General features: G+C 42.9%; 2 protein-coding genes and 2 long non-coding RNA genes across 4 annotated transcripts; 2 read left to right on the top strand and 2 right to left on the bottom strand.

Moving 5' to 3' along the window:
- Window positions 1-1,099: 1,099 nt before the first annotated feature.
- LOC307202067 lies at window positions 1,100-14,114 on the bottom strand. The gene is made up of 10 exons (XR_013832797.1): window positions 14,100-14,114; window positions 13,712-13,885; window positions 12,555-13,373; window positions 6,731-7,292; window positions 4,960-5,047; window positions 3,873-4,022; window positions 3,463-3,604; window positions 2,373-2,438; window positions 1,155-1,718; window positions 1,100-1,114 (listed from the first exon to the last, which is right to left on the bottom strand). It is a non-coding gene; the product is annotated as an uncharacterized lncRNA (long non-coding RNA).
- On the top strand, window positions 13,993-16,925 carry LOC307201999 (uncharacterized protein; the record flags this gene model as incomplete). The annotated part of the gene is made up of 3 exons (XM_079951603.1): window positions 13,993-14,010; window positions 14,217-14,304; window positions 15,883-16,925. The coding sequence occupies exons 1-3, from the start codon at window positions 14,008-14,010 to the stop codon at window positions 16,923-16,925; spliced, it is 1,134 nt and encodes a 377-aa protein (XP_079807729.1). The 5' UTR covers window positions 13,993-14,007.
- LOC307202071 lies at window positions 16,766-26,109 on the bottom strand. Its single transcript, XR_013832801.1, has 2 exons — window positions 25,413-26,109; window positions 16,766-17,015 (listed from the first exon to the last, which is right to left on the bottom strand). It is a non-coding gene; the product is annotated as an uncharacterized lncRNA (long non-coding RNA).
- LOC307202004 (uncharacterized protein) lies at window positions 21,165-25,744 on the top strand. The gene is made up of 2 exons (XM_079951611.1): window positions 21,165-21,321; window positions 24,280-25,744. Exon 2 carries the CDS (start codon window positions 24,291-24,293, stop codon window positions 25,320-25,322), a length of 1,032 nt encoding a protein of 343 aa, XP_079807737.1. The 5' UTR covers window positions 21,165-21,321; window positions 24,280-24,290; the 3' UTR covers window positions 25,323-25,744.
- Window positions 26,110-27,218: the final 1,109 nt, after the last annotated feature.

Here is a 27,218-nt window from a genome sequence, read left to right as displayed (position 1 = left end):
GTCCAAGGCTGGTAATATTCAGAAGACTGGATTCTTGTGTCTGTTTCAGTATGCGTGAAGCCTCCTAATCGCAGTACCAAGTGGCTGAAAACTTATAAAAACTGACCAACTCTTCACGGTGGAATATTTGTGGTTTGGACTTTTAACAAATCATGGCCCCTTTCCATTTTTAAAAGGCTTATTTTAGATATGCAGGTGGCATTGCTCCCATCCAAATAAAACTGAAAAATTACACTCCATTTCAGCTCACTGAGCACAAGCCATGTTCGTATTTTCACCAACCCAATAACACTAGGTAAACTAATAATACCCTGTGTGTTGCAATTCCAACTCGTTTCCTTGGTTCTCTCAGGAACATTATTCCAGCAGCACACTTAAAATTTAACCTGACTCCATTTAGACCAAACCTATGCTATCCTGCTACAAACCTGTATAGCCGTCCTCTCCCCTCTCATGGCTTTTAAGGTTTGCGTCTCAACTAAAGGGTAGACTATTTTAACTAGCCACTTGATATGTTGTGTCTCTAATAGACTTTGTTAATATGAATATTGCCAAGATGTCACAACTATAAAAGATGTCACATGCTTTGACAATGCTCTAAAATTAAAGTGTCAACTTAGAAGAAAAACTTTGTCATTGGCTACACTAAGTTAAGCGCTGTGGGTTAAACCACTGAGCCTAGGGCTTGCCGATCAGGTTGGCAGTTCGAATCCCTGCAACCGGGTGAGCTCCTGTTGCTCAGTCCCTGCTCCTGGCAACCTAGCAGTTTGAAAGCACGTCAAAGTGCAAGTAGATAAATAGGTACCACTCTGGCAGAAAGGTAAACGGTGTTTCCGTCCGTGCACTGCTCTAGTTCGCCAGAAGCGGCTTAGTCATGCTAGCCACGTGACCCGGAAGCTGTACGCCGGCTCCCTCGGCCAATAAAGCGAGATGAGCGCCGCAACCCGTCGGCCACAACTGGACCTAATGGTCAGGGGTCCCTTTACCTTACCTTACACTAAGTTATATTCAAGAGAAAACCCACTGAGATTATGGAACATAACTGATTAAGGTCTAATAATTTCAATGGATCTGGCAGAGTACAACTAACTCTGGAACAGTCCTACTCTGGCTTCTCCTCAGATCGTATAAATCTTTCGCCTTTTGTTTTCAACGTTGCAATGACTTGTGAATTTGTAAAAAAGAAAGCACCCTGTTCACAACTATGTACGGTATTTTGGGTGAGGGTATACAAAGCAGGTTTATGGTATCAAGATGGGAGTTTTTATCTCCAAATGTTGGTTTTGGAAAACAGCTTTTTCTCAGAGTAAGATACAACATGTGCTGGAGGGAGCTATTTTCCATGTACACTTGCTCACCCATCTTCAGATATATGGCACTCTGTTTTCCATAACCATATTGATGTAATTATACTCTAGCAACGAATTTGTGAAAATCTGAAACTCGACCATTTCTTAATATGAATTGTACACAATTTCAAAAGGCATTCAACATATACTCCACTTAGTAAATGTGGACAATAACGAGCTACAACTTAATTATTAGGACAATTTTTTTATTGTTGGTGGTCACACATAGAGAGTACACACATCAAGAGAGTAAGGAGCCACTATCTTGTTTTCACATGTTACAGCAAATTCATCCATCTTCTGTACCACTTTTTTCCATGGTGAAACAGGGAAATACTGTTCTCACTTTAATGCCTGTGTTCAACAAACCTGTGGAAAATGATTTAAACATTTAGAAATGTAATTCAAGCTTCCTGTTAAAAAGCTAGGCAATCACAGCTCAGTTATTCCATTAAAAAACACTCCTTTTGGCTTGCTGGCTCATGTTTTAAAGCTTCATGTTTGCGTTTTTCAAAATGTCTGGCCCCGCAAAATTCAATAGTGCCAACAGACAGCCAACCCATCCAAAGGCACATTGAGTGAAGAAAGGCCATCTTTAATATTTGATGACACAAAATCTCACTGTCTACGGCTTGCGACAGCAAGAGGAACAGTCATCATGCATTTACTTTTGAGCGCACTTACCAACCCCTACTCCACCCACCCCTATTTATACTTCAACCTTCCACTCTTATTTTGATGATCCACTCCTTTTAAAGAACCTGTTGCCCTCCTGAGGATGCTGGACTGTAACTCCCATAGTCCCTAGCAGCTGGTCATGCAAGCTGGAGTCTGAAAACATCTGGAAGGCCAAAGGTGCTTTAGAGACACTGACACTGCCTAGTTTGTTTGAATCCTGCCCATTAGATTTCATACTATGAAAGAAATTCTACTATATAAACAGCAACTTCTTACAAGACAGGAATCAGTGGTTTGGATGCAAATGTCTTCTGCTAAGTGGCGAGAGAAAGCTTCAGTCCTTACATTTTGCAGTGGCTCAGGATGGGGAATGTGCACTGTTGCTGTCTCATCTCTTTAGAATCATCTGCCCTATAAAAGAAAGAGTGGCAGATCTTTAGTTAGCAAGCATCCTTCTTTAGATCTGACTGGTTCTTGCTCCCCTCTCTACTGTAGAAAATTTGGTTACCGTGGAGTGGGTTAAAGTACCATGTCTCCATAAAAGCAATTTAAATTTTATTCCACTGTCTAATTTCTATTGACTGGGTGTCCGTCCGTCCATCCCCCCCCCCCCGTCTATAGCAGTGCAAATATCAAGCAAACTCCCCAACCTCTCTTCATAAGAGGGTGAGAGAAGACCATTGTCACTTGACCTACACAGGAAACCTATCACAAGATAGGAAGAACTCAGTTTTGCACATTCTTGTCTGGTGGAGTGGGAGGGACAACCCATATGAGGTGAGGATCCTCTCCTCCCTGCAGGAAAATAAGTCACTACGAACCAAACACCAGTCAAAACTTAAATGCTTTTTTCCTTACATCCCACGCCTTGGTGTTCTTGCTTCTGTTCAGCAGAAAATTAAGAAGTTTTGGGTTAGTACGAAGAGCTAAGGACCTGGTACAACTTCCAGTTTGAGGAAGAAATCAGCAACTAAAAGCTTGCAATCAGATTTAATCTAATTGGTCCAAATAAATCACCATCTTAACCATTTTTAGAGAAGTATGCCTAACACTTTGGGGGAAGTAACTCTTGAGTTCATCACATATATGCCTAGATAAATATATTTAGTTGCCCTATAAAAACAAGAATGGCATATATTTTATAAGATAAACAAGTCATTCAGGTATTGTTGCAATAGGTTACTATACTGTTTATGTTATCTAAACAACATCAAGCCTTAACAAAAAGAAAACATACACTCATCAGCATTTTTATGGAAATATTGCTTGTGCCAAGGAGAGATCTGCTCAGAGCATGTGCATAATCAGGGTTAATCAGGTGAAACACGGACAGAACATGCAGTTCATCATAACAGGCTCCCCAAGTCTCTTGCCATCTCCTACTTAGCAACCAAGATACCTCAATTTCTTACTTCAAGAGAAACCAAGGTCATACCTTTTTCTCAATATCAATTCCGACTTCCAGAAATCCTAGTATTTTCAGTGTTTGTTCAGTCCATTTTGTATTACAGCTGTTCACTCTATGCAACTCTTCAGGAGACGTATTTGGTGTTCATTTTCCTCCAAACACATGCTCTCTGAAATACAACCACTAGTTGTTATTACTGTTTGCATGTGTCTGGCAACAATATCCTTAAGCAGACATACACTCATCAGCATTTTAATAGAAATATCACTTGTGCCAAGGAGAGATCCGCTCAGAGCATGTGCATAATCAGGGTTAATCAGGTGAAACACGGACAGAACATGCAGTTCATCATAACAGGCTCCCCAAGTCTCTTGCCATTTCCTACTTAGCAGCCAAGATACCTCAAATTCTTACTTCAAGAGAAACCAAGATCATACCTTTTTCTCATTATCACCAAATGGACCAAACTCCATGACTTCCAGAAATCCTAGGAATTTCCTGAATTTGTTCAGCCCATCTCTGACTGCAACGGTTCCCTTCAAAGAATTCTTCTGAAGAAATATTTGCTGCTTCTCGAAACCCATGCTCTATGAAAGAAAACCATTATGAACTGAACATAACTTTTGTCAGCCTAAAAGTTGCAGATATGGGCAATGTATCATCATATTGTCCTCTTCTTAGCAATATGTGCACACAATTCAATGACTATACTGAGAAGCAGAAAACTGGAAGATGTTAGGCAGAGCATGGGCAAATTAATAACTATCCTTCTCCAGCAGAAACATGTGCTATTAACAATCAGGCCAAATCTAATGAGGCTAGAGGTTTTTAGCATCATAACTAATGGGTTTATTCCTTTTTTCCCCCTTTTAGGTATGATACTAACACATTCAATTTTTTTATCATAGAACTTCTATTCAAAATACAAAAAAACCACCCTTGAACCAACCTCTCCATTTTACCATTCTGTACTTTTAAATGAAAGTAATCCACATCATCTTTATGTGCCTCTCAGCCTTTCACCACATTGTTATTATATGCGCAGGCATTTGTACACAGCAAATGCTGGAAACAAATGTGTACTGCAAGCAAGTTCAATTTGCCATTTTTATTTATATGCAGGGCTGCATCTGAAGATAGTTGCTGATTTTTCTTTGTTCGTATTATGTATGCATTTTGTGTTTTTAGCTTGTATTTTTATGTTGCGAACCGCCCTGAGATCTAAGAATGAAGGGTGATATGCAAATTTAATAAATAATATTTACAGAATACACTTGCATAAAAGATCCCTAGGACTACATACGTCCTACCAAACCATGGAGTTGCAAGGGTTCAAATCTCCACTCTGCCATGAAGGTTACTCTCTCTCAGCCTAACCTCATAGGGTTGCTGCGAGGATAAAGTGGGGCAGGGAGAACAGCATATATGCTCCTTGGAAAATGCAGTGATATATAAATGCATTAAACACATACTTTCACAGTGCAAAACCAGAGGCACAAGAACTCCCCTTCACAAAAGGCTTACCCAAATGCACGGACAAGTGAGTGCATTCCAGAAGCACTGCTTTGATGATGCAGATGCTTAAGGTAGGAGCCGTCCATTTTTCTGCAGGCTGTAGAAAGCAAGAGAGATGGGGAGAGCATTAAGGGAGCACACAAGCAAGCCTCAACTCTCATTTGGAGAGGTTTGGCTCCAATTAAGTCATTAATGTAAAGTGGAGGAAGAACACAAGACTACAGAAAGGCTTAAGAAATACTGCCTTCTAAGGCCAGAGATTTAATTGCCTACTCCTACCAGGCCTTAAGAACCTTTGGCTTCTTTTTGCTATTTCTGGGGAATTGTTTATAATGAAGCATCTACACAACAGGCCCAAGCAAACCCACACTTATTTTTATCCTACTTTTGCACTAAAACCATTTTCACACCACCCATCAATAGGACCCAAACATGGCATTAAGCTTCCTAGTGTAGTAAACTTTGCTAGATATCTTGCCCCCCTGAAAAGACCCACCGTGAAGTTTTCCCCCCTCCTCATTACCAACTCAATGGGCCAGAAGAAAACTACTTCGGAGCGAGCGTGCCCAGTTTCCACCCCCGGACCAAACCCTAAAAGCTTCGTCTTCAACATGTTGCCCGCATTTCATATCACACCGACGCAATTAAGAAAACGAACACGTGCTCTCCGCGGAAGGGAACAGAAGAGCGAGCCTTGATTTCCACTAGGATCTTTTTCACGGGGAAACACTAGGCACCGACAGCGCTTTCAATGGTGCAGTAATCGGACAGTACCATGCTGCTTTGGAAGCAAGCCCCACTGAAATCAGTGAAGAGCATACTCACGAGCACTAATGCTAGAGTGGGGGGCAAACGATCTGAAAACAAAAATCTAGCAGCCCAGCCCCCACCCGCACCGTGACTCTTTCCAAAGGCATTACAAGAACGGATGGCAAGAACTAACCTGCGATTAAGAATGGATTCGATAGCACAAACCACAAATGCTTACCCAGCGCCAAAGAACCGCAAGGCAGAGGAAGCAGGTAGGCGGGCCAGGAAATACTGGCAGACCGCCTTGGCATTGGCTGAGAAGGCAAGCCAATCATCTCTCGAGAGACTGGGCGCTTTTGTAACACTAACGCAAGAATACAATTTGAGTGAAAGACTGTGAACGAGTCGTGATCTTACTGTTGCAAGTAGGTGGCGCTAATAAGGCCTTTCCTTGGCTTTGCTGCATCATTCAACCCAAGAAGAAGGATACAGATTGTAAAGAATGATTACTTTCCATCAGCATTCTAAGGGTTAACCGTTAAACTAGTGGCTGGAATCTGCTTTTTTTTTTTATACACAGCTGCAATCATAGCTATGTGGGTGCCTGCGGTAGTTTCCCAGAAAGACAAAAAAAATAAAATATCTTAACAGCACTTTTCATGATATTCTTAGTGCATAATAGAAAGCAGTTTTATTTGTATTATTGTTAAATTTCCACCCTGCCTTAATTCTAAATAGCTTAACACAGCATAGATCATAATATAAGAGCCTGCTAGATAGTATTTGAAATTATTTTATTCAGAGTTTCAGTCTGGGTTGGGGTGGGTTTTTTTAGGACAAGGAAAGAAGGGGCAGAGATCTAAGACAAAATGTTGTTCTAGTTCTGGTGTTTGTGCACATTTCAAAATATAGCATCCTGATGCAGTCAAGGACTGGTTGCCACATCTAGAAACTTTTCAAACCACACAATTCATAATGTCTCAAGATTAGATTAGATAAGTCATGTTCTCAAATATCTAAATAGCAATACCCCAAATGGTTGTAATGTTCTTACAGCAACTCCATACTGCTCTGGAAAATTGACTTACTTATAAACGTTGTTTCAAATGAATTCATTTAATTATTGTTTTCTTATGAAGCAAGGGCCTAGGCATGGACTAATGCAAACTATGAGTTCTATGTGTCAGTCTTATATGTGGTGTTGCTTCATTGCTTCTTTTTAGTGTCTAAGACAAAAATGTTGTTCCAGTTCTAGTGTTTGTGCACATTTCAAAATAAAGCATTCTGATGCATTCAAGGACTAGTTACCACATGTAGAAGCTTTCCAGACCACACAATTCAACAATCTCTTTAGATTAGATAAGTCATGATGGTCAATAAATAGCAATACTAAATAGCAATGCTTTCGCAAACCCCAAATGTTTGCATTGTTCTTACAGCAACTCCTTAATGATTTTATGACAAACCAACTTTAAGCAAGCATTTTCGAATTTGACCTTCTGGGTGTTGACATAAAAAGATCCAGCCCTGCTGGATCCAGACAGACAAAGGCCAATTTATAGTTGTGTCCACAGTGGTCAGCTAGATGCTGCCTGGAAGCCCCCAAAACAACATAGTGGCAATAACTGATATGATAAGGCTACAAGGTTAACTGGATGACCAATTTAAGCCAGGGTCAAGCAACAGAAAATGCGAAATACATCATCATTATCACAGTTCTATATCTGCAGGTGAGGCAATGGATGTGCTGAGCCTTGCCTTTCCTAACTAATGAACTAAATGAGAGCCAACAAATTGAAGCTCAACAATTCGTTCCATCTCTTAAAAAAAAAAAAAAAAGGCTCAACTTGTCCACAAATGCTCTGGAGGGTGGCAGATGGGAATGGGCCTTTTCTGTAGTGGCTCCCCATTTGTGGAATGCTCTCCCCAGGGATGTTCAGCTGGTGCCTTCATTATACAGCCTTAGGAGTCAGGCAATAGTGTTCCTCTTAAACCAGGCCTTTGGCTGGTTGACATCCGATACCCTTTTAAAGGTGGTGTGGGAGAGGAGGTTATTGGTTAAATATAAAGCATATTTTGGGGGCCCTTGGGGTCCCCCACACCTTGAAGCCCTTCTCTGTGCGCCCCCTCCAAAGGAGGTGCCGAGAGTGGCAACAAGAGAAGAGCCCTTTCTAGTAGTAGCCCCTGGTTGTGTCATGCTCTTCCTCATTAGGCTTGCCCGCCACTGATGTTATTAGCTTTTGAATGCCAGGCACATACATTTTTCTCCTGGCTTCTGATTCTTTGAATCAGTGCAATTTCTATCTATTGCTTTTTTTAAAAAAAGAAATTATATCCCACTTTCTACATCATAGGTCTCAAGTGGCCTGTAACAATTAAATGTACAATATACACAACTTAAAACATCACTTAAACTTCCAAAATGTAAAGTCTAAAGAATATAAAATCTCTCTCTCTCTGAAAAGAATATTAATCACTGGCTTTGACCAGTTTAACCGTCTGAGATGCATTCAGGATCCAAAGGCCTCCTGAAAAGAACAGTTTTGAACAGACCTCTTGAACTCAGTAGGGAGAGTGTGTGCCTAACCTCTTGTGGCAGGAAGTTCCACTGAAGACACATCTCCTTGTTGACACAAGACATGCTTGTGTTCCATAGAGAAGCACTAATCATGCTCCCCCAGTGATCTCAGGGATACCTCAGGCTATCTCTGAGGTACCCTGGACATAAAGTATTCAGGGATTTGCACAGAAGTACCAGAACTTTGAACCAAGCCCGTAGATGATGCAAGGTCAGTGGAGATCTTTTAACAGTGGTACCATGTGTTTGCCCCTTCATGGATCACTGCCTTGCCGTGGTGAAGGGGCTTGAAGAACTCAGAGAAGCTATGAACTATGCCGAGCAGGGCACCCAAGATGAACAGGTCATAGTGGAGAGTTTTGACCAAACGTGATCCACCTGGAGGAGGAACCGGCAAGCCACTCCAGTATCCCTGCCAAGAAAACTCCATGGACAAAGACAACAGGCATATAAAAGTTATGACGCTGGAAGATGAGCCCCTCAGGTCGGAAGGCGTCCAACATGCTACTGGGGAAGAGCGGAGGGCAAGTACAAGTAGATCCAGAGCTGATGAAGCGGCTGGGCCAAAGCCGAAAGGACGCTCAGTTGTGGATATGCCTGGAAGCGAAAGGAAAGTCCAATGCTGTAAAGAAAAATATTGCATAGGAACCTGGAATGTAAGAACCATGAACATGGGTAAGTTGGAGGTGGTCAAAAATGAGATGGCAAGAATAAATATTGACATCCTGGGCATCAGTGAACTAAAATGGATGGGAATGGGTGAATTCAGTTCGGATGACCATCATATCTACTACTGTGGGCAAGAAACCCATAAAAGAAATGGAGTGGCCCTCATAGTCAACAAAAGAGTGGCAAAAGCTGTACTGGGATGCAATCTCAAAAATGATAGAATGATCTCGATACGAATCCAAGGCAGACCTTTTAACATCACAGTAATCCAAGTTTATGCACCAACTACTGGTGCTGAAGAAACTGAAATTGACCAATTCTATGAAGACTTACAACACCTTATAGAAGTGACACCAAAGAAGGATGTTCTTCTCATTATAGGGGATTGGAATGCTAAAGTAGGGAGTCAAGAGATAAAAGGAACAACTGGCAAGTTTGGTCTTGGAGATCAAAACGAAGCAGGGCAAAGGCTAATAGAGTTCTGTCAAGAGAACAAGCTGGTCATCACAAACACGCTTTTCCAACAACACAAGAGACGACTCTACACATGGACATCACCAGATGGGCAGCATCGAAATCAGATTGATTATATTCTCTGCAGCCAAAGATGGAGAAGCTCTATACAGTCAGCAAAAACAAGACCTGGAGCTGACTGTGGCTCAGATCATCAGCTTCTTATAGCAAAATTCAAGCTTAAACTGAAGAAAGTAGGAAAAACCACTGGGCCGGTAAGATACAATCTAAGTCAAATCCCTTATGAATACACAGTGGAAGTGAGGAACAGGTTTAAGGATTTAGATTTGGTGGACAGAGTGCCTGAAGAACTATGGATGGAGGCTCGTAACATTATACAGGAGGCAGCAACGAAAACCATCCCAATGAAAAGGAAATGCAAGAAAGCAAAGGGGCTGTCCAATGAGGCCTTACAAATAGCGGGGGAGAGAAGGCAAGCAAAATGCAAGGGAGATCGTGAAACATACAGGAAATTGAATGCAGATTTCCAAAGAATAGCAAGGAGAGACAAGAAGACCTTCTTAAACAAGCAATGCAAAGAAATAGAGGAAAGCAATAGAATGGGAAGAACCAGAGATCTGTTCAAGAAAGTTGGAGATATGAAAGGAACATTTCGTACAAAGATTTCCATAATAAAGGACAAAAGTGGAAAGGACCTAACAGAAGCAGAAGACATCAAGAAGAGGTGGCAAGAATACACAGAGGAATTATACCAGAAAGAAACGGATGTCTCATATACCCCAGGTAGTGTGGTTGCTGACCTTGAGCCAGACATCCTGGAGAGTGAAGTCAAATGGGCCTTAGAAAGCACTGCAAATAACAAGGCCAGTGGAAGTGATGGTATTCCAGCTGAACTATTTAAAATTTTAAAAGATGATGCTGTTAAGGTGCTACACTCAATATGCCAGCAAGTTTGGAAAACTCAGCAGTGGCCAGAAGATTGGAGAAGATCAGTCTACATCCCAATCCCAAAGAAGGGCAGTGCCAAAGAATGCTCCAACTATCGCACAATTGCACTAATTTCTCACGCTAGCAAGGTTATGCTTAAAATTCTACAAGGAAGGCTCAAGCAGTATGTGGACCGAGAACTCCCAGAAGTGCAAGCTGGATTTAGAAGAGGCAGAGGAACCAGAGACCAAATTGCAAACATGCGCTGGATTATGGAGAAAGCTAGAGAGTTCCAGAAAGACATTTACTTCTGCTTCATTGACTATGCAAAAGCCTTTGACTGTGTCGACCATGGCAAACTATGGCAAGTTCTTAAAGAAATGGGAGTGCCTGATCACCTCATCTGTCTCCTGAGAAATCTCTATGTGGGACAAGAAGCTACAGTTAGAACTGGATATGGAACAACTGACTGGTTCCAAATTGGGAAAGGAGTACGACAAGGCTGCATTTTGTCTCCCTGCTTATTTAACTTATATGCAGAATTCATCATGCGAAAGGCTGGGCTGGATGAATCCCTAGCCGGAATTAAGATTGCCGGAAGAAATATCAACAACCTCAGATATGCAGATGACACAACCTTGATGGCAGAAAGTGAGGAGGAATTAAAGAACCTTTTATTGAGGGTGAAAGAGGAGAGTGCAAAATATGGTCTGAAGCTCAACATCAAAAAAACGAAGATCATGGCTACTGGTCCCATCACCTCCTGGCAAATAGAAGGGGAAGAAATGGAGGCAGTGAGAGATTTTACTTTCTTGGGCTCCATGATCACTGCAGATGGTGACAGCAGCCACGAAATTAAAAGACGCCTGCTTCTTGGGAGAAGGGCAATGACAGGCCTAGACAGCATCTTGAGAAGTAGAGACATCACCTTGCCAACAAAGGTCCGTATAGTTAAAGCTATGGTTTTCCCAGTAGTGATGTATGGAAGTGAGAGCTGGACCATAAAGAAGGCTGATCTCCGAAGAATTGATGCTTTTGAATTCTGGTGCTGGAGGAGACTCTTGAGAGTCCCATGGACTGCAAGAAGATCAAACCTCTCCATTCTGAAGGAAATCAGCCCTGAGTGCTCACTGGAAGGACAGATTGTGAAGCTGAGGCTCCAGTACTTTGGCCACCTCATGAGAAGAGAAGACTCCCTGGAGAAGACCCTGATGTTGGGAAAGATGGAGGGCACAAGGAGAAGGGGGCGACAGAGGACGAGATGGTTGGATAGTGTTTTCGAGGTTACCAGCATGAGTCTGACCAAGCTGCGGGGGGCAGTGGAGGATAGGAGTGCCTGGCGTTCTCTGGTCCATGGGGTCACGAAGAGTCGGACACGACTAAACGACTAAACAACAACAACACCATGTGTTTGTGATGTTTGTGGTGGTCATCATGTTTCAGGGCCTGTTCAGGTTTTCCTTTGCACCTCAGTCAAACCTAATGTACAGAGGTGTTGTGGGGAGAAAACAGAGTTGGGGATCTTCCTGGACAATGGAAGCTTAGATGAAAACTATGTTCTGCACATCCCAATCCCAAAGTGGGGAGAGACTCCTGTGATTCCTGAGCTTACCCAGGATTCAGTTTCCTTGGACTGTGCTGTACACTGTGCTGTACTGTATATACAACCTTAGCATAGGATGGGGGATCACAAAACATTAACACTTGAAGAGATCTTGCTCCCCCATTGAGTTTACTGGGAAGCCCCCAACTCAGCTTTGTGTCCTGCACAGAGCAAGACAGAGAATGAGAGAGAGACAGAGAGACCCAAGGATCTATGCCTTAGTCTAAGGTTTTCATTTCAACAATAACAATAACAATACAAGATAAACAAAGTTCCAACTCTATGATTCTATGGTTCTTTTTTTAATAAGTTTGAATTTTAAAATTACATTCTTAATTACTCATGCACACTGAAGCAAACACACTGGTCTGGCCATGGAAATCCCTCTCGAGATTAGATTAGGTAAGTCATGTTGGTCAATATCTAAATAGCAATACTTTCGCAAACCCCAAATGTTTGTATTGTTCTTACAGCAACTCCTTACTGATTTTATGACAAACCAACTTTAAGCTAGCATTTTCTAATTTGACCTTCTGGGTGTTGACATAAAAAGAGCCTTGCTGGATCCAGACCAAAGGTCAATTTATAGTTGCTAGATGCTGCCTGGAAGCCCCCAAACAATAAGGTGGCAATATAAGGCTATGAGGTTTACATGATGACCACCGTAAAACAATTAAATTATTCATCCAGTAAATCTCTGAGGGACAAGCAACAGAAGATGCAAAATAAGTCAATTTGTTAGTTGCTTTATCTTGCCCAGGGCAACACTCGCAGTACCTTTATCCATACCCGTATCAGATTATTTCATATCTATTTCCCCATGGCCTCCTAGGTCTCTTCCAAATCATCAGAATCAAATTGCATTTCAGTTGTCCCTTGCAAAAAGTCCTCCTTTTTGTTCAACATCAGTTTGAACCTAATAAAATTTGTTGAAAGTTCTACAGCACTGGTACATGCATCCATTCAAACGTAATACAATTAATGGGAAGATTACATCATTATGTCCCCCAATATCCTCTATGTGAGATGAGGGGTTGAGTACAGTGGTACCTCGGGTTAAGAACTTAATTTGTTCTGTAGGTCTGTTCTTAACCTGAAACTGTTCTTAACCTGAAGCACCACTTCCCGCTAATGGGGCTTCCCTCTGCCGCCACGCCACTACTGCATGATTTCTGTTCTCATCCTGAAGCAAAGTTCTTAACCCAAGGTACTATTTCTGGGTTAGCGGAGTCTGTAACCTGAAACGTCTGTAACCCGAGGTACCACTGTATTCCAAATATGGCCACAGCATACATGTGTAATAATGTGGTCAAGTATTATTATTATTTATTAAAATTCTGTATCACCCTTCATCCTAAGATCACAGGACAGTTCACTTTATAAAAAACAAAAAACAAACATGACATAAAGGTAAAGGTACCCCTGCCCGTACGGGCCAGTCTTGACAGACTCTGGGGTTGTGCGCCCATCTCACTTAAGAGGCCAGGGGCCAGCGCTGTCCGGAGACACTTCCGGGTCACGTGGCCAGCGTGACATCGCTGCTCTGGCCAGAGCCAGAGCCAGAGCCAGAGCCGCACACGGAAACGCCATTTACCTTCCCGCTGGTAAGCGGTCCCTATTTATCTACTTGCACCTGGAGGTGCTTTCGAACTGCTAGGTTGGCAGGCGCTGGGACCGAGTAGCGGGAGCGCATCCCGCCGCAGGGATTCGAACTGCCGACCTTTCGATCGGCAAGCCCTAGGCATACCAACAAACAAAACAATACCCACCCCATTTTAAAAGGCTACAGATTGTTTAATTAGCCAAAGTTTTGGGAGCAGAGGACTTAATTCAGATCTCTTTTATGAATAGATTTTACAGACCTGGGATTCAACTCTTATGGAAAAACTAACTGCAGTACAACAAGAATATCGTACCGAGGGGGGAGGAATCTTCTTTTCTTACGAAATGGTTTGATTTTATTGAATATGCACAATCCACTGAACATCCTTTCTGTCCATCAGCATCACATGGAATATCATGGAACAATTCATTTGTTTGACCACAACCCTAGAAAATGGTATATATTCTAAGTTCCGCTAATGCTATATTTTTGTTCCTGGAAGACTCTGCACTCTGAGAAGGGGAGTGGGAGCGTTTTCTTGTGACTGTTATCTTCGTTTATCATCTGAAAAGAATCAATAAATGTGTCTTTTAGTTCCAATGTAGGTGGAGCGGTGTATAGTTTCTCATTAACCCATAGCCTCTTCTATCCTATATAAACAGCAACTGTTCACACATTTCCTTCATTCTCCACCAAGTGAAGCAGTTGCCACCTACTACAAAACTTTCTGTGTGAATACCACGAATACCGGTAAGTCTTGGAGGGATACTGGGCAGGAACGGAGAGAAACTTCTTTAGAATTTGGGGCATAAGGGAGGGAGTATTATTTTGTGGACCTGCGGTCTAACTACCTCTTTATAATTATAAAGGATATTATCATAAACTCTAAGGTTTTTATTTCAGCAATAATAGTACAAGTTAAATGAAGTTCCTTTTAATAATCCAACAACCAGTCTACTAAAACAGACCATGTATTCTAGCAAAAAAACTTGAATCTAAAAATGACATTAATGCATATTCAAGCAGAATCTTTCTCTGCACAGCTGAAGCAAAATCCCAGGGTGTTCCAGGTGGTGCTTCTTTGTGGACCTGTAGTTTAACTACTTTTTATAATTATTGAGTGCCAATGATATTCCCTGTGTGATCAATATCACTTCACTTCAATGTCACTTCAATGACATGGAGCCTTCTCCAATGGCGGAGGAAGGGGGGCAGCCCCCCCGGGTGCCATCTCTGAGGAAGTGTGACAAGAGTGTTCGCCACTGAGTGTTTCTGAATAGCAATGAGTAGGGCTTCATGAGTCACCAGGAGACAATGGCTATCTCAATGCTTTGTGAAAAATTATTTCATAAGGGAGTTTTGCATTGTGTGGAAATGTATGTTCTTTTGCCTATCACTGACTCTGCTGTCAGGTTATTTTAATAGGACCTCTTGAGCTCTAGAGTTATGGCAGCAGAAGAGGGAGAGAGGAATAGCCACTTCTTTAGTGTCATGCATAATCTTATAAACTTCTGTTATGCCCCCTATTTTTATATTCCTGAATCAAAAACACCCAAATGGTGGGGTTTAGTGGCTGATCAGACTACCAACTCTTCTTGTGTAGGGTGAGGAAGAGATTCCTGAATCAATAAAGAATTGGGAAATCCCTTCTCTTCCCCCACATCCCCCATAGATGTGTACTTCCATCCTCTCCTAGCTCTGAACCTCAACAATCTGGCACTATAGTACTATTGCTGCAGTTCCTGTACTGAGGTTGAGGGTAGGCAGGTGAGTTTATCTGCCCCTTCCAGTGCTGTATGGGTGAAAAAATGGTGTCAGTTATGCACACAATGAGAATTTGCTCCTCTTTCCAAGATATTCTGAGCTGTTAGGCAGTCTCTTCCCATCACAGCTGAGATAGGAATTAATTAGAACAGCAGTTACCAGCATGGCACTCATGAGTGCCTGGGTGCCCTCGGATGGTGCCCACAAAAGGTCTCGGTAAATATCCCCTCAAAATCAACTGGCTCAGCCTTGGAAGGGGTGGGTGGGTCTCCTATCAAATGGAGAGATAAATAGATAGAGAAATATGTCTTGACAAGCAGAAGATGTTTGGTTCATCTTTCAAAGCACCTCACAATTAATTAGTAATCATTTACCTTTGGCATCATATTTGGCACTGGCAGGTATATTGTGTTAAAGCACTGAGACTGCTTCCCAAGAGGTCAGCAAATTCTGTTAAATCTTTCATTATTAAAAATAATATACATTAATAATAAAGTAATTACAAAGAGTAAATGAATGATCAATTTGTGAAATCTTACTGAATACATTGCTTTCTTTTCCTAGAATCAAGCACCATGCCAGAGATAGTCCCTAAGAACAAAGCCCCAGGGGTTGATTTCTGTGGGGTAGATGAATATTACTACATTGTCCGCTCAGACATGGGCTGCTACATGAGGTCCACCAATTTCAATGAGGGCAAAGACCTTGAAGTGTTTAGCCTGCACAGTTCCTGCATGGGAGGAGATCACTACTTAGCCCATGAGGATGACCTATTCTATATCATCAAAGGAGACAACTATCGCCGTGTCAGCAACATGAATAAAGACTTGGATGCTATAGTATACAGCCTCCATCCCAACTGCCGTGGAGGGGACCATTACCTCTCAGCCTTTGGATCCTTCTATATCATTTTCCAGAAAAGAGGTGTTTACCGTCGGGTCAGTAATATGCATGAAGATACAGATGCAGTTGAATACACACTTCACCCAACTTGCAAGGATGGTCTCTATTACTGGGGCATCAAGGATTACTATTACTTTGTAAAACCCCATGATGAATGGGGGGTCCAGTACTATAGATGCACCAACTTCCACGAAAATGTGGATGCTGAAACATACTCCTTCCATAGGGATGTTGTGAACATGCTCCCTGGAGGAATGGCTATTACCCAAGGCCCAGCTTATGGTAAGTGGGAAGCTATCAAGACCATCTCCAATGACTCCAACACTCCCATTGTATGGAATAAGAAGATCACTAAGAAAGTGGGATACAACAAGCAGAAGATGAGCAGTGTGGAGCACAACTGGAAGATTTCCATGACTGCCACATATCAGTCGGGTGCACTCACTGAAGCCATTGCCAAGTACCAGTTCTCTCTCACTGCTGAGTATGGTGGGAAGAGTGTCAACACAGAGCAGGAAGACTGGAATGAAGCCACTGAGATCGAAGAAGCTATTAATTTGACCCTGCAGCCTAATGAGAAGATGTACATATGGCAATATCAGCTGGGTTTGGGCAAGGAAACGGTTTTGTTCTGCCGTGATATGAAATTTACGAATGATTCTACTCCACCTACAGAGATTCCTTTGCCACCTTCCAATAAGTGAAAAGAAAAGTGTTAAGCCAAAAAGCACCTTCAAAGGCTTCCTCTCTATTATAACATTTAATTGATTACTATGGGCTAATATTTAGACAATCTTGAGCTCTCATAAGGGGTAGCTGAGTAGCATATAAACATGCATAAGCTAAACACGAAGTGAGATTAATGATTACTAGACATATTATATACTATCATATGGGCATACACATCCTGCTGGGCTACAGTTAGGAAAGCATATCCTAGTTTGTGCACGATGCAGTGGACCAAAGCTGAATGCCTTTTAGATAAGCTACTATTTCCCTGGTGCCTATGAATCACTTTGTCAAATTTGTGCCTTCATCTTAATTTGTACCTGCTGAACTCTGGAATCTGTCCCAGTGTTATACGAATCAAATAAAATGAATAATTAATGGTTTAAAAATGTGTTCTGTGCGCTTTTCACACTTGTGTACAAAATGATTTTCAACATATATTTTCCAGAAGACACAAATACAGTGGTGCCTCGTACTGTACCTTCTTCCTTTTGCAGAAGCTCTTTCCAAAGGGTATTGAGGAAGTTGGGAGCTCTATGTACAATTTCATGCTTGTGTGCCATCAGAAACCTTCACTTTTTTACATCATAGTTTTTAGCTGTCTCCAATTTTGAGGGTTGGCTTAGTTCAGAGAAGGGTCCAGGGGCCTGATCCAGCACCACAAGCACATTTTTATTTCCACTTCCCAACCAAACCCACAATCCCACTAATTTGGCGGCAGCAAAACCAATCTAAAGATCAGACACAGTGTTCAGGTGGTCAGATATATTTATGCATGTGTCCTGTGTTCACAGGCATGAGAGTGTGAGGTGACCAAAGCCACTTTGGGTCACTCACCAATGGCATGCTGGTCCTGGAGAGCTTCCTAGGGGTGAATGTGCCTTTATAGCTAAAAAGCAATAGCTCTTTTAACCCCGCCCCTCCCTGTCCTAGAGGTGCAAGGAAGGAACATTCTCTCTACTCTGGTTGCCAATTGATTACTAGCCCCTATTCAAATGCTGGTTTCGACTTACGTGGTTCAGATTCTCAGTACCGCAAGGACCTCCCCTTCCCATATCAACCTACCTGAACTCTGCAGTGATCACTGGAAGCCGTTCTCTGTGCCCCCCCCCTCCAACGGAGGTGCCGAGGGGGTCAGCAAGAGAAGAGGCCTTGCTACTGGTAGCCCCTGGTTGTGTAGAGCTCTCCCTCATTAGGCTTGCCCGCTAATGATGTCATTTGCTTTTGAATGCCAGGCACATACATTTTTCTCCTGGCTTCTGATTATTTGAATCAATGTGATTTTTATCTATTCCTTTTATTTCATTTATTTTAAGAAATTATATCCTACTGTACTTTCCACATCATAGGTCTCAGGTTGTCTTTAACAATAAAATGTACCATATACAGAATTTAAAACATCACTTAAACTTCCAAAATTTAAAACCTCAAGAATTTTAAATCTCTCTCTCAGAAAAGAAAAACAACCACCAGCAGTGACCATTTTAAACTTCTGAGAAGCATTCAGGAAGCAGAGGCCCTCTGAAATAAAACAGCTAGATTGGGGTGGGAAGCGACCCTAGAACACAGGAACTATTCCTCACTCTAAGGTTTTTATTTCAACAATAACAATGCAAGATAAATGAAGTTCCAACTCTGCAATTCTAAGATTCTATGGTTCCTTTTATTAATCCAACAACATGCCTACTAAGACAGATCATGTATTTCAGCAACTGAATTTGAATTCTATAATTACATTCTGAATTACTCGTGCACACTTAAGCACACACACTGGGCGGGCCATGGACTCCCCTAAGCTCTAGATATTAAAAATGGTAGGATTTTGACTTATTGGGATAGGACAGGATAAATACAAGCAGCAGAGGAATTAGCCTATGGAAAATGACCTGGCCTAGCTTGAACTATTAAGAAGCAATACAGGGCTATTCAGGGCCCTTGGGAAGGCAAGAGAACTGTACTTCCCCCGCTGCCCTGAGCTGTGACAGAGACAGGGGATTTGGAAGGTTGCTGGGGTCACTAGGTGTGATGCTGCAAGAAGAGTTTTGAGGGGGGGGGGGCTTTGGCAGAAGACCTCAAGTAGCAGCAGGGGAGGAGGCACCACAATTTGTGCTGGCTGGCTGAAGTTATTTTGTGAGAGTTGCCTTGGATTCCAATGCTGAACTCATGTAGAAAACAAGCCCCTATTGGAGCTTGTTAGGGGCTTGTTAGATGGACTCCCTCCAACTAAATTCCTCTGTAAATATGTGAATAAATCATGTTTCGTAAAGCTTTGGCAGCATCCGCCCTGTCTTCAAATCTTAAAATGAGGTTGAGGGCCAAGCAGATCCCATCAGCCAAGGTCACTCAGAGTCCATGGGTTTAGGCGATAGGGAAGTTGCTTGCCTTTGTTTAGCCCCATCAGAAGGCAAAGGGGGGAGGATTCTGGCCACCAAGGTGGGGTGGGTGTGGGTCAAGGAATTGTTCATAAAGTGCCCCCAGCTAAAGCCCGGTGGCAAGATTTGGATTTGGAATATGCGACAAGAGATGGAGTAGGCTGGACCACCAAGGGGAAGCAGCAGGAATCCTGAGCTTCTGTTTTGAAGTGGCCACAGAAACTCTTTTGGGACTTGTGGGTATGAGTTTGGAGACTGCGACTGTTATGTACTGAAGTTCTCATCCTGGGCCAGCAGGGGAATACTGTAGATAGTTATGCAAATGAAGGATCAAAGGTGACGTTCAGTGATTAGATAGTTTTTATGCAAATGAAGGATCGAAAGTGACGTTCAGTGATTGGATACTTTTAGAAAGTTGCTACAGTAACGTTGTACTGGAGCTCTATATAAGCAGGCTGACTGAGCCCTTCAGTTCAGTTCTGTTCTGGCCTCTGAATAAAGAAGAGCTGTTTGAAGAATCGCTGTGTCGTCTGATATGTTCACCCACAACTTAACAGCGACCATAATCCTACAAGAGTCCTAGGAAGACTGAATGTGGACTGGGAACTGTGGAAGGGATGTTTGATTTACTTAAGGGGAAGATTTCTGTGGAAACTCCAGGCAAACTACTGCAGCAAAGGGAATCTTTGTAGGCCCTGGCAAAGACCTCCTCCCCTCTTGGTGACAAAACGAGACCAAGGACTCACACATCACGACGTCTACTGGGATTTAAAATGGCCACAACTTTTATTATCAATTTCAGATGTAGGAAACCTTGGCTTAGGCATTGGGCATCTATCCCTCTCAGCCCTGCAGCCAGGGGAACTGAGGCACAGCAGGGTTCATCAGATCAGAGGGGGCACTGCAAAATGCATGTTTACACAGCAAGCCCCCCCCCCGCGTGCGCACCTTTGGGGCGTTCACTGTGCCAGTCACTCCCTTCACAAACCTCCTTTAATGGGGAACCCTGAAAACACTGTTGCAAGGGGGGAAGAGTCACCATTTCGCACTCCCCTATAAGAAAGATAGACTAAAGGATTCCGCCTAAGGTCTAAAACCACTAAAGTTGTGACAATTGCTATGGGGAAGATGAAACCTGCCATGCGGGGGGAATTCCTTCCCGGTCCTTTAACAGCAACCATCATAGGACCATAGCAACGCCTGCGAACCTGAAAAGGTTAACCTTTAATAAAGCTGGTGATCACAAAGAGGGCCAGGTGGGTGAAGCTCCAGAGCCAACTGCGCACTCAGAGCAGGCTCCGCCCCATATTCCAACCCTGGAGTGGAGCAGAGTGAAGCCTGCTCACCTGCGGTCTGCTCACCTGGCCCCGCCCCCAACAGCGCTGCGGATAGGTGTGTTTGATCAGGGGGTTTGGCGGAACCCCCAACGCTCCACGGCACCGGAAAGGTGGGCCATATCCTGCAAATCCCAGTGAGGATCGGGGTTTGCTGCACGCCAGGGGCCTCAAATAGCACACACGGAGCGCTTATTCGGACTCTAGGGACTGTGGAGTGATTTACATAGAGGCTTATATAAGAATTGCTTATACAATCTTTCTGTGTGTCCAAAAGTTGTTTGTGATACATAACAATCTGGCACATGTACCAGAGATGACAACTGGAGAAGGGGGAATATTATGGAATGATTCATTTTCAACAACACTAGAAAATTGTATATATTCCAAGTTCTGCTGATGCAATATTTTTGTTCCTGGCAAACTCTACACTCAGGGGAGTGGGAGGGTTTTCTTGTGGTTGTTATTTCTGTACATTGTCTGAAAAAATCAATAAATCGTCTATTTGGTTCCAATGTAGGTGGAGCAGTGTGTAGTTTCTCATTAATCCGTAGCCTCTTCTATCCTATTTAAACAGCAAGTGTTCACACATTTCCTTCATTCTCCACCAAGAGAAGCAGCTGCCACCTACTACAAAACTTTCTGTCTGAATACCACGAATACCGGTAAGTCTTGGAGGGTTACTGGGCAGGAACAGAGAGAAACTACTTTAGAATTTGGGACATAAGGGAGGGAGTATTTTTGGGGACCTGTAGTTTAACTACCTCTTTATAATTATAAAGGATATAATCATAAACTCTAAGGTGTTTATTTCAGCAATAACAGTACAAGTTAAATGAAGTTTCTTTTAATAATCCACCAACCAGCCTACTAAAACAGACCATGTATTTCAGCAACAGACCTTGAATCAAAAAATGGCATTAATGCATATTCAAGCAGAATCTCTCCCTGCACAGCTGTAGCAAAACCCCAGAGGGTTCCAGGGGATGCTTTTTTGTGGAGCTGTAGTCTAACTACTTCTTTATAATTATTGGGAGCCAATGATATTCCCTCCCTGTGTGATATTGAAGTGACATGGGGCCTTCCCCAATGATGGAGGAAGGGGGCGAGCCCCTCCCCGGGTGCCCTCTCTGAGGAGGCGTGACAAGAAGGCACACCTCAGGGGGCTCGCCCTGCCACTCCCAGGCGCGCACCTCCATCGTGCTGCCACTGACACGTGCGGACGATCCTCTGCTCGCGGCTGCACTCTCCTCCGCCATCCGTACAGCACCCGAGGGGTTCCATCGGCAAACCAGCCAGTGGCGCATGCGCAGCGCCGCTCAAGCACCATACAGTGTACCCTAACCCTCCACCACCGCTGCATCCGCAAGCGAAGGTTCCCTCTGATGACTCTGCAGCTGCGAGCAGAGGATCCCACCACCATACATATGATGTGCACGCATGCATGATATGTAACAGTGCACACATGGTACATAGCAGCACACGCGCATGCGCCAGCAGGCTGTTTGCCCCGCCCCCAGCCCTGGGTGCCTGTTTTCCTTCCTTTGCCACTGGCTTCCCAAAGGCTTTAGGCATTGGTATCTCTGATCCCTCCAGCAACCAGAACTCAGTCTCCACTAAATGTCATGAAACACCTTGCAGGATGAGATCATGATGTGATCCAGAGGCAGAATCCCCATTCCGACCAGATTCTGAACTCATATGCAACATCTTGGGTTTGGAAGGGACACCTGTCTTTGAGAATGCAGATGGAAGGGGGTTCTGGGTAGGGGAAGGATTCAGCAACAGAGAAGCCAGAGCTCCCTGGAACATTTCTTTTGTAAATAGCTTATCAAGATTATTTTATATTAGGAACATCCATCCCGACCTCCAGATCTCTTTCAGAATACAATCCTATTCAAACTGAGTGTTTCTGAATAGCAATGAGTAGGGCTGCATATAATCACCAGGAGACAATGGCTATCTCAATGCTTTGTGATAATTTATTTCATAAGGGAGTTTTGCATTGTGTGGAAATGTATGTTCTTTTGCCTATCACTGACTCTGCTGTCAGGCTATTTTAATAGGACCTCTTGAGCTCTAGAGTTATGGCACCAGAAGAGGGAGAGAGGAATAGCCACTTCTTTAATATCACGCATAATCTTATAAACTTCTATTATGCCCCTATTTTTATATTCCTGAATCAAAAACACCCAAATGGTGGAGTTTTGTGGCTGATCAGACTACCAGCCCTCCTTGTGCAGAGTGAGGAAGAGACCCAAAAACACAGGATCTATACCTCATTCTAAGGTTTTTATTTAAGCAATAACAGTACAAGTTAAATGAAGTTCCTTTTAATAATACAACAACCATTCTACTAAAACAAACCACGTATTCCAGCAGCTGCGTTTGAATTTAAAAATGACATTCATGCATATTCAAGAACACTTTCCTCTGCCGAGCTGTAGCAAGATCCCAAGGTGTTCCAGGGACTCACCCAGTGCTCCTTTGGAAAATTGAAGACATGGTAGAGGGGGTGCAGATCTTACAGCATGGCAATCCCAAGCAGGATGCTCATCTAGTCTTAACAATCTGCACCTCCTGGCCACGTTGGTGTTAGAAGGAACAAATCAGACGCCTCAAGAAAATAAGAGAAGGAATAAAGAATTGGGAAATCTCTTCTCTTCCCCCACAGCCCCCATAAATGTGTCCTTCCATCCTCTCCTAGCTCTGAACCTCAACAGTCTGGCACTATAGTACTATTGCTGTAGTTGCTGTACTGAGGTTGAGGGTAGGCAAGTAAGTTTATCTGCCCCTTCCAGTGCTGTATGGGTGAAAGGGTGGTGTCAGTTTATGCACACAATGAGAGAAGCAGCTTCAGATCTGAATTTTGCTCCTCTTTCCAAGATATTCTGAGCTGTTAGGCAGTCTCTTCCCATCACAGCTGAGATAGGAAATGAATTAATTCGAACAGCAGTTACCAGCATGGCACTCATGAGTGCCTGGGTGCCCTCGTATGGTGCCCACAAAAGGTCTCGGTAAATATCCCCTCAAAATCAGCTGGCTCAGCCTCTCCATTTAATGGGGCTTCAGTATTGAAGGCCCACTCTTTAATATGTTCTGAACAAGGAAGAGGTGCAAAGAGCTTCTCTTTGCGAGCAAGCACAGCAGTAATGGATATAGGTGTTTTAGCCACATTGAGCCTTCAAACAAGATTTTCTGCAAAATCTGGATCTTTCATTTCCCAAACAGCCATTCCCTAAAATCACAAGGCAAACTGCTTTTAAAACTGATCAGCCTGTCAAATACAATTTATATTCCTTGGAAGGGGTGGGTGGGTCTCCTATCAAATGGAGAGAGAAATAGATAGAGAAATATGTCTTGACAAGCAGAAGATGTTTGGTTCGTCTGTCAAAGCACCCGACAATTAATTAGTAATCATTTACCTTTGGCATCATATTTGGCATTGGCAGGTATATTGTGTTAAAGCACTGAGACTGTTTTCCAAGAGGTCAGCAAATTCTGTTAATTATTTCATTATCAAAAATAATATACATTAATAATAAAGTAATTACAAAGAGTAAATAAATGATCAATTTGTGAAATCTTCTGATCTAACTGAATACATTGCTTTCTTTTCCTAGAATCAAGCACCATGCCACAGATAGTCCCTAAGAACAAAGCCCCAGGGGTTGATTTCTGTGGGGTAGATAAATATTACTACATTGTCCGCTCAGACCTGGGCTGCTACATGAGGTCCACCAATTTCCATGAAGGCAAAGACCTTGAAGTGTTTAGCCTGCACAGTTCCTGCACGGGAGGAGATCACTACTTAGCCCATGAGGATGACCTATTCTACATCATCAAAGGAGACAACTATCGCCGTGTCAGCGACATGAATAAAGACTTCGATGCTGTAGTATACAGCCTCCATCCCAACTGCCGCGGAGGGGACCATTACCTCTCAGCCTTTGGAGCCTTCTATATCATTTTCCAGAAAAGAGGTGTTTACCGTCGGGTCAGTAATCTGCATGAAGATACAGATGCAGTTGAATACAAACTTCACCCAGCTTGCAAGGATGGTCTCTATTACTGGGGCATCAAGGATTACTATTACTTTGTAAAACCCCATGATGAATGGGGGGTCCAGTACTATAGATGCACCAACTTCCACGAAAATGTGGATGCTGTTACATACTCCTTCCATAGAGATGTTGTGAACATGCTCCCTGGAGGAATGGCTATTAGCCGAGGCCCAGCTTATGGTAAGTGGGAAGCTATCAAGACCATCTCCAATAACTCCAACACTCCCATTGTGTGGAATAAGAAGATCACTAAGAGAGTGGGATACAACAAGCAGAAGATGAGCAGTGTGGAGCACAACTGGAATGTTTCCATGAGTGCCTCATATGAGTCAGGCACACTCACTAAGTCTATTGCCAAGTACCAGTTGTCTCTCACTGCTGAGTATGGTGGTAAGAGTGTCAACACAGAGCAGGAAGACTGGAATGAAGCCACTGAGATCGAAGAAACTATTAATGTGACCCTGCAGCCCAATGAGAAAATTTACATATGGCAATACCAGCTGGGTTTTGGCAAGGAAACGGTCTTGTTCTGCCGTGATATGAAATTGAGGAGTGATTCTACTCCACCTACAGAGATTCCTTTGCCACCTTCCAATAAGTGAAAAGAAAAGTGTTAGGCCAAAAGGCATCTTCAAAGGCTTCCTCTCTACTATAACATTTAATTGATTACTATGGGCTAATATTTAGACAACGTAGAGCTCTCATAATGGGGAGTTAGCGGAGTAGTATATAAACATGCATAAGCTAAACACGAAGTGAGATTATTGATTACAGTACTAGACATATTATATACTCTCATATGGACATACACATCCTGCTAGGCTACAGTTAGAAAAGCATATCCTAGTTTGTGCACGATGCAGTGGACCCAAGCTGAATGCCTTTCAGATAAGCTACTATTTCCTGGTGCCTATTAATTCCTTTGCCAAATTTGTGCCTTCAAATTAATTTGTACCTGCTGAACTCTGGAATCTGTCCCACTGTCATACAAATCAAATAAAATGAATAATCAATGGATTAAAAATGTGTTCCGCGCACTTTTCACACTTGTGTACAAAATGATTTTCAACATATATTTTCCAGAAGACACAAATACCTTCTTCCTTTTCCAGAAGCTTTTTCCAGAGGGTATTGAGGAAGTGGGGACCTCTGTTTACAATTTCATGCTAGTGTGCCGTCAGAAACCCTCACTTTTTTTCATCATAGTTGTTAGCTGGCACCAATTTTGAGGGTTGGCTTCATTCAGAGATGGGTCCAGGGGCCTGATCCAGCACCACAAGCACATTTTTATGTCGCCTTCCCAACCAAATAAAAAATCCCCCGAATTCGGCAGCAGCAAAACCAGTCGAAAGATCAGACACAGTGTTCAGGTGGTCAGAGAGATTTATGCATGTGTCCTGTGTTCACAGGCGTGAGAGTGTGAGGTGACCACAGCCACTTTGGGTCACTCACCAATGGCATGCTGGTCCTGGAAGCTTCCTAAGGGTGAATGTGCCCTTATAGCTAAAAGCAATAGCTCTTTTAACCCCGCCCCCTCCCTGTCCTAGAGGCACAAGAAGGAACATTTCTCTTTACTCTGGTTGCCATTTGATTACTAGCCCTAATTCAAATGCTGGTTTTGACTCATGTGGTTCAGAATCTCAGTACCTCAAGGACCTCTTATATCAACCTACCTGAGCTCTGCAGTGATCACTTGAAGCCCTTGTCAACAGAGGTGCCAAGGGGGGCAGCAAGAGAAGAGGCCTTGCCAGTGGTAGCCCCTGGTTGTGTAGAGCTCTCCCTCATCAGGCTTGCCCACCGCTGATGTTCTTAGCTTTTGAATGCCAGGCAAATACATTTTTTCTCCAGGCTTCAGAGCCAGTGTGGTGTAGTGGTTAAGAGCGGTACTCTCATAATCTGGGGAACCGGGTTCGCGTCTCTGCTCCTCCACATGCAGCTGCTGGGTGACCTTGGGCTAGTCACACTTCTTTGGAGTCTCTCAGCCCCACTCACCTCACAGAGTGTTTGTTGTGGGGGAGGAAGGAAAAGGAGAATGTTAGCCGCTTTAGACTCCTTCGGGTAGTGATAAAGCGGGATATCAAATCCAAACTCCTCCTCCTCCTCTTCTTCTTCTTCTTCTTCTTCTTCTTCTTTGAATGGATGCAATCTTTATCCATTCCTTTTATTTATTTATTTTAAGAAATAATATCCCACTTTCCACATCATAGGTCTCAGGTTGTCTTTAACAATAAAATGTACCATATACACAATTTAAAACATCACTTTAACTTCCAAAATTTAAAACCTCAACAATTTAACATCTCTCTCAGTAAAGAAAAACAACCACCAGCAGTGAGCGTCAGCACAACAGCACTTTCTCAACCTCACGTTGGACCAGCCCTCAATTAAATATAGTGTGACCACCTCAAGGTACACCAGTTACAAGAATTTCTACAATTTACCTCAGATTATCTAGTGGGGGACTTTTGTGAGGTAAAACTTAATGATTTAGAGACTCA

This window comes from Podarcis cretensis, assembly GCF_951804945.1.
Source record: "Podarcis cretensis genome assembly, chromosome: 13".
NCBI lineage: Eukaryota > Metazoa > Chordata > Lepidosauria > Squamata > Lacertidae > Podarcis > Podarcis cretensis.
The sequence above is the reverse complement of the archived record's forward strand: the minus strand, read 5'-3'. Positions and strand labels throughout refer to the sequence as shown.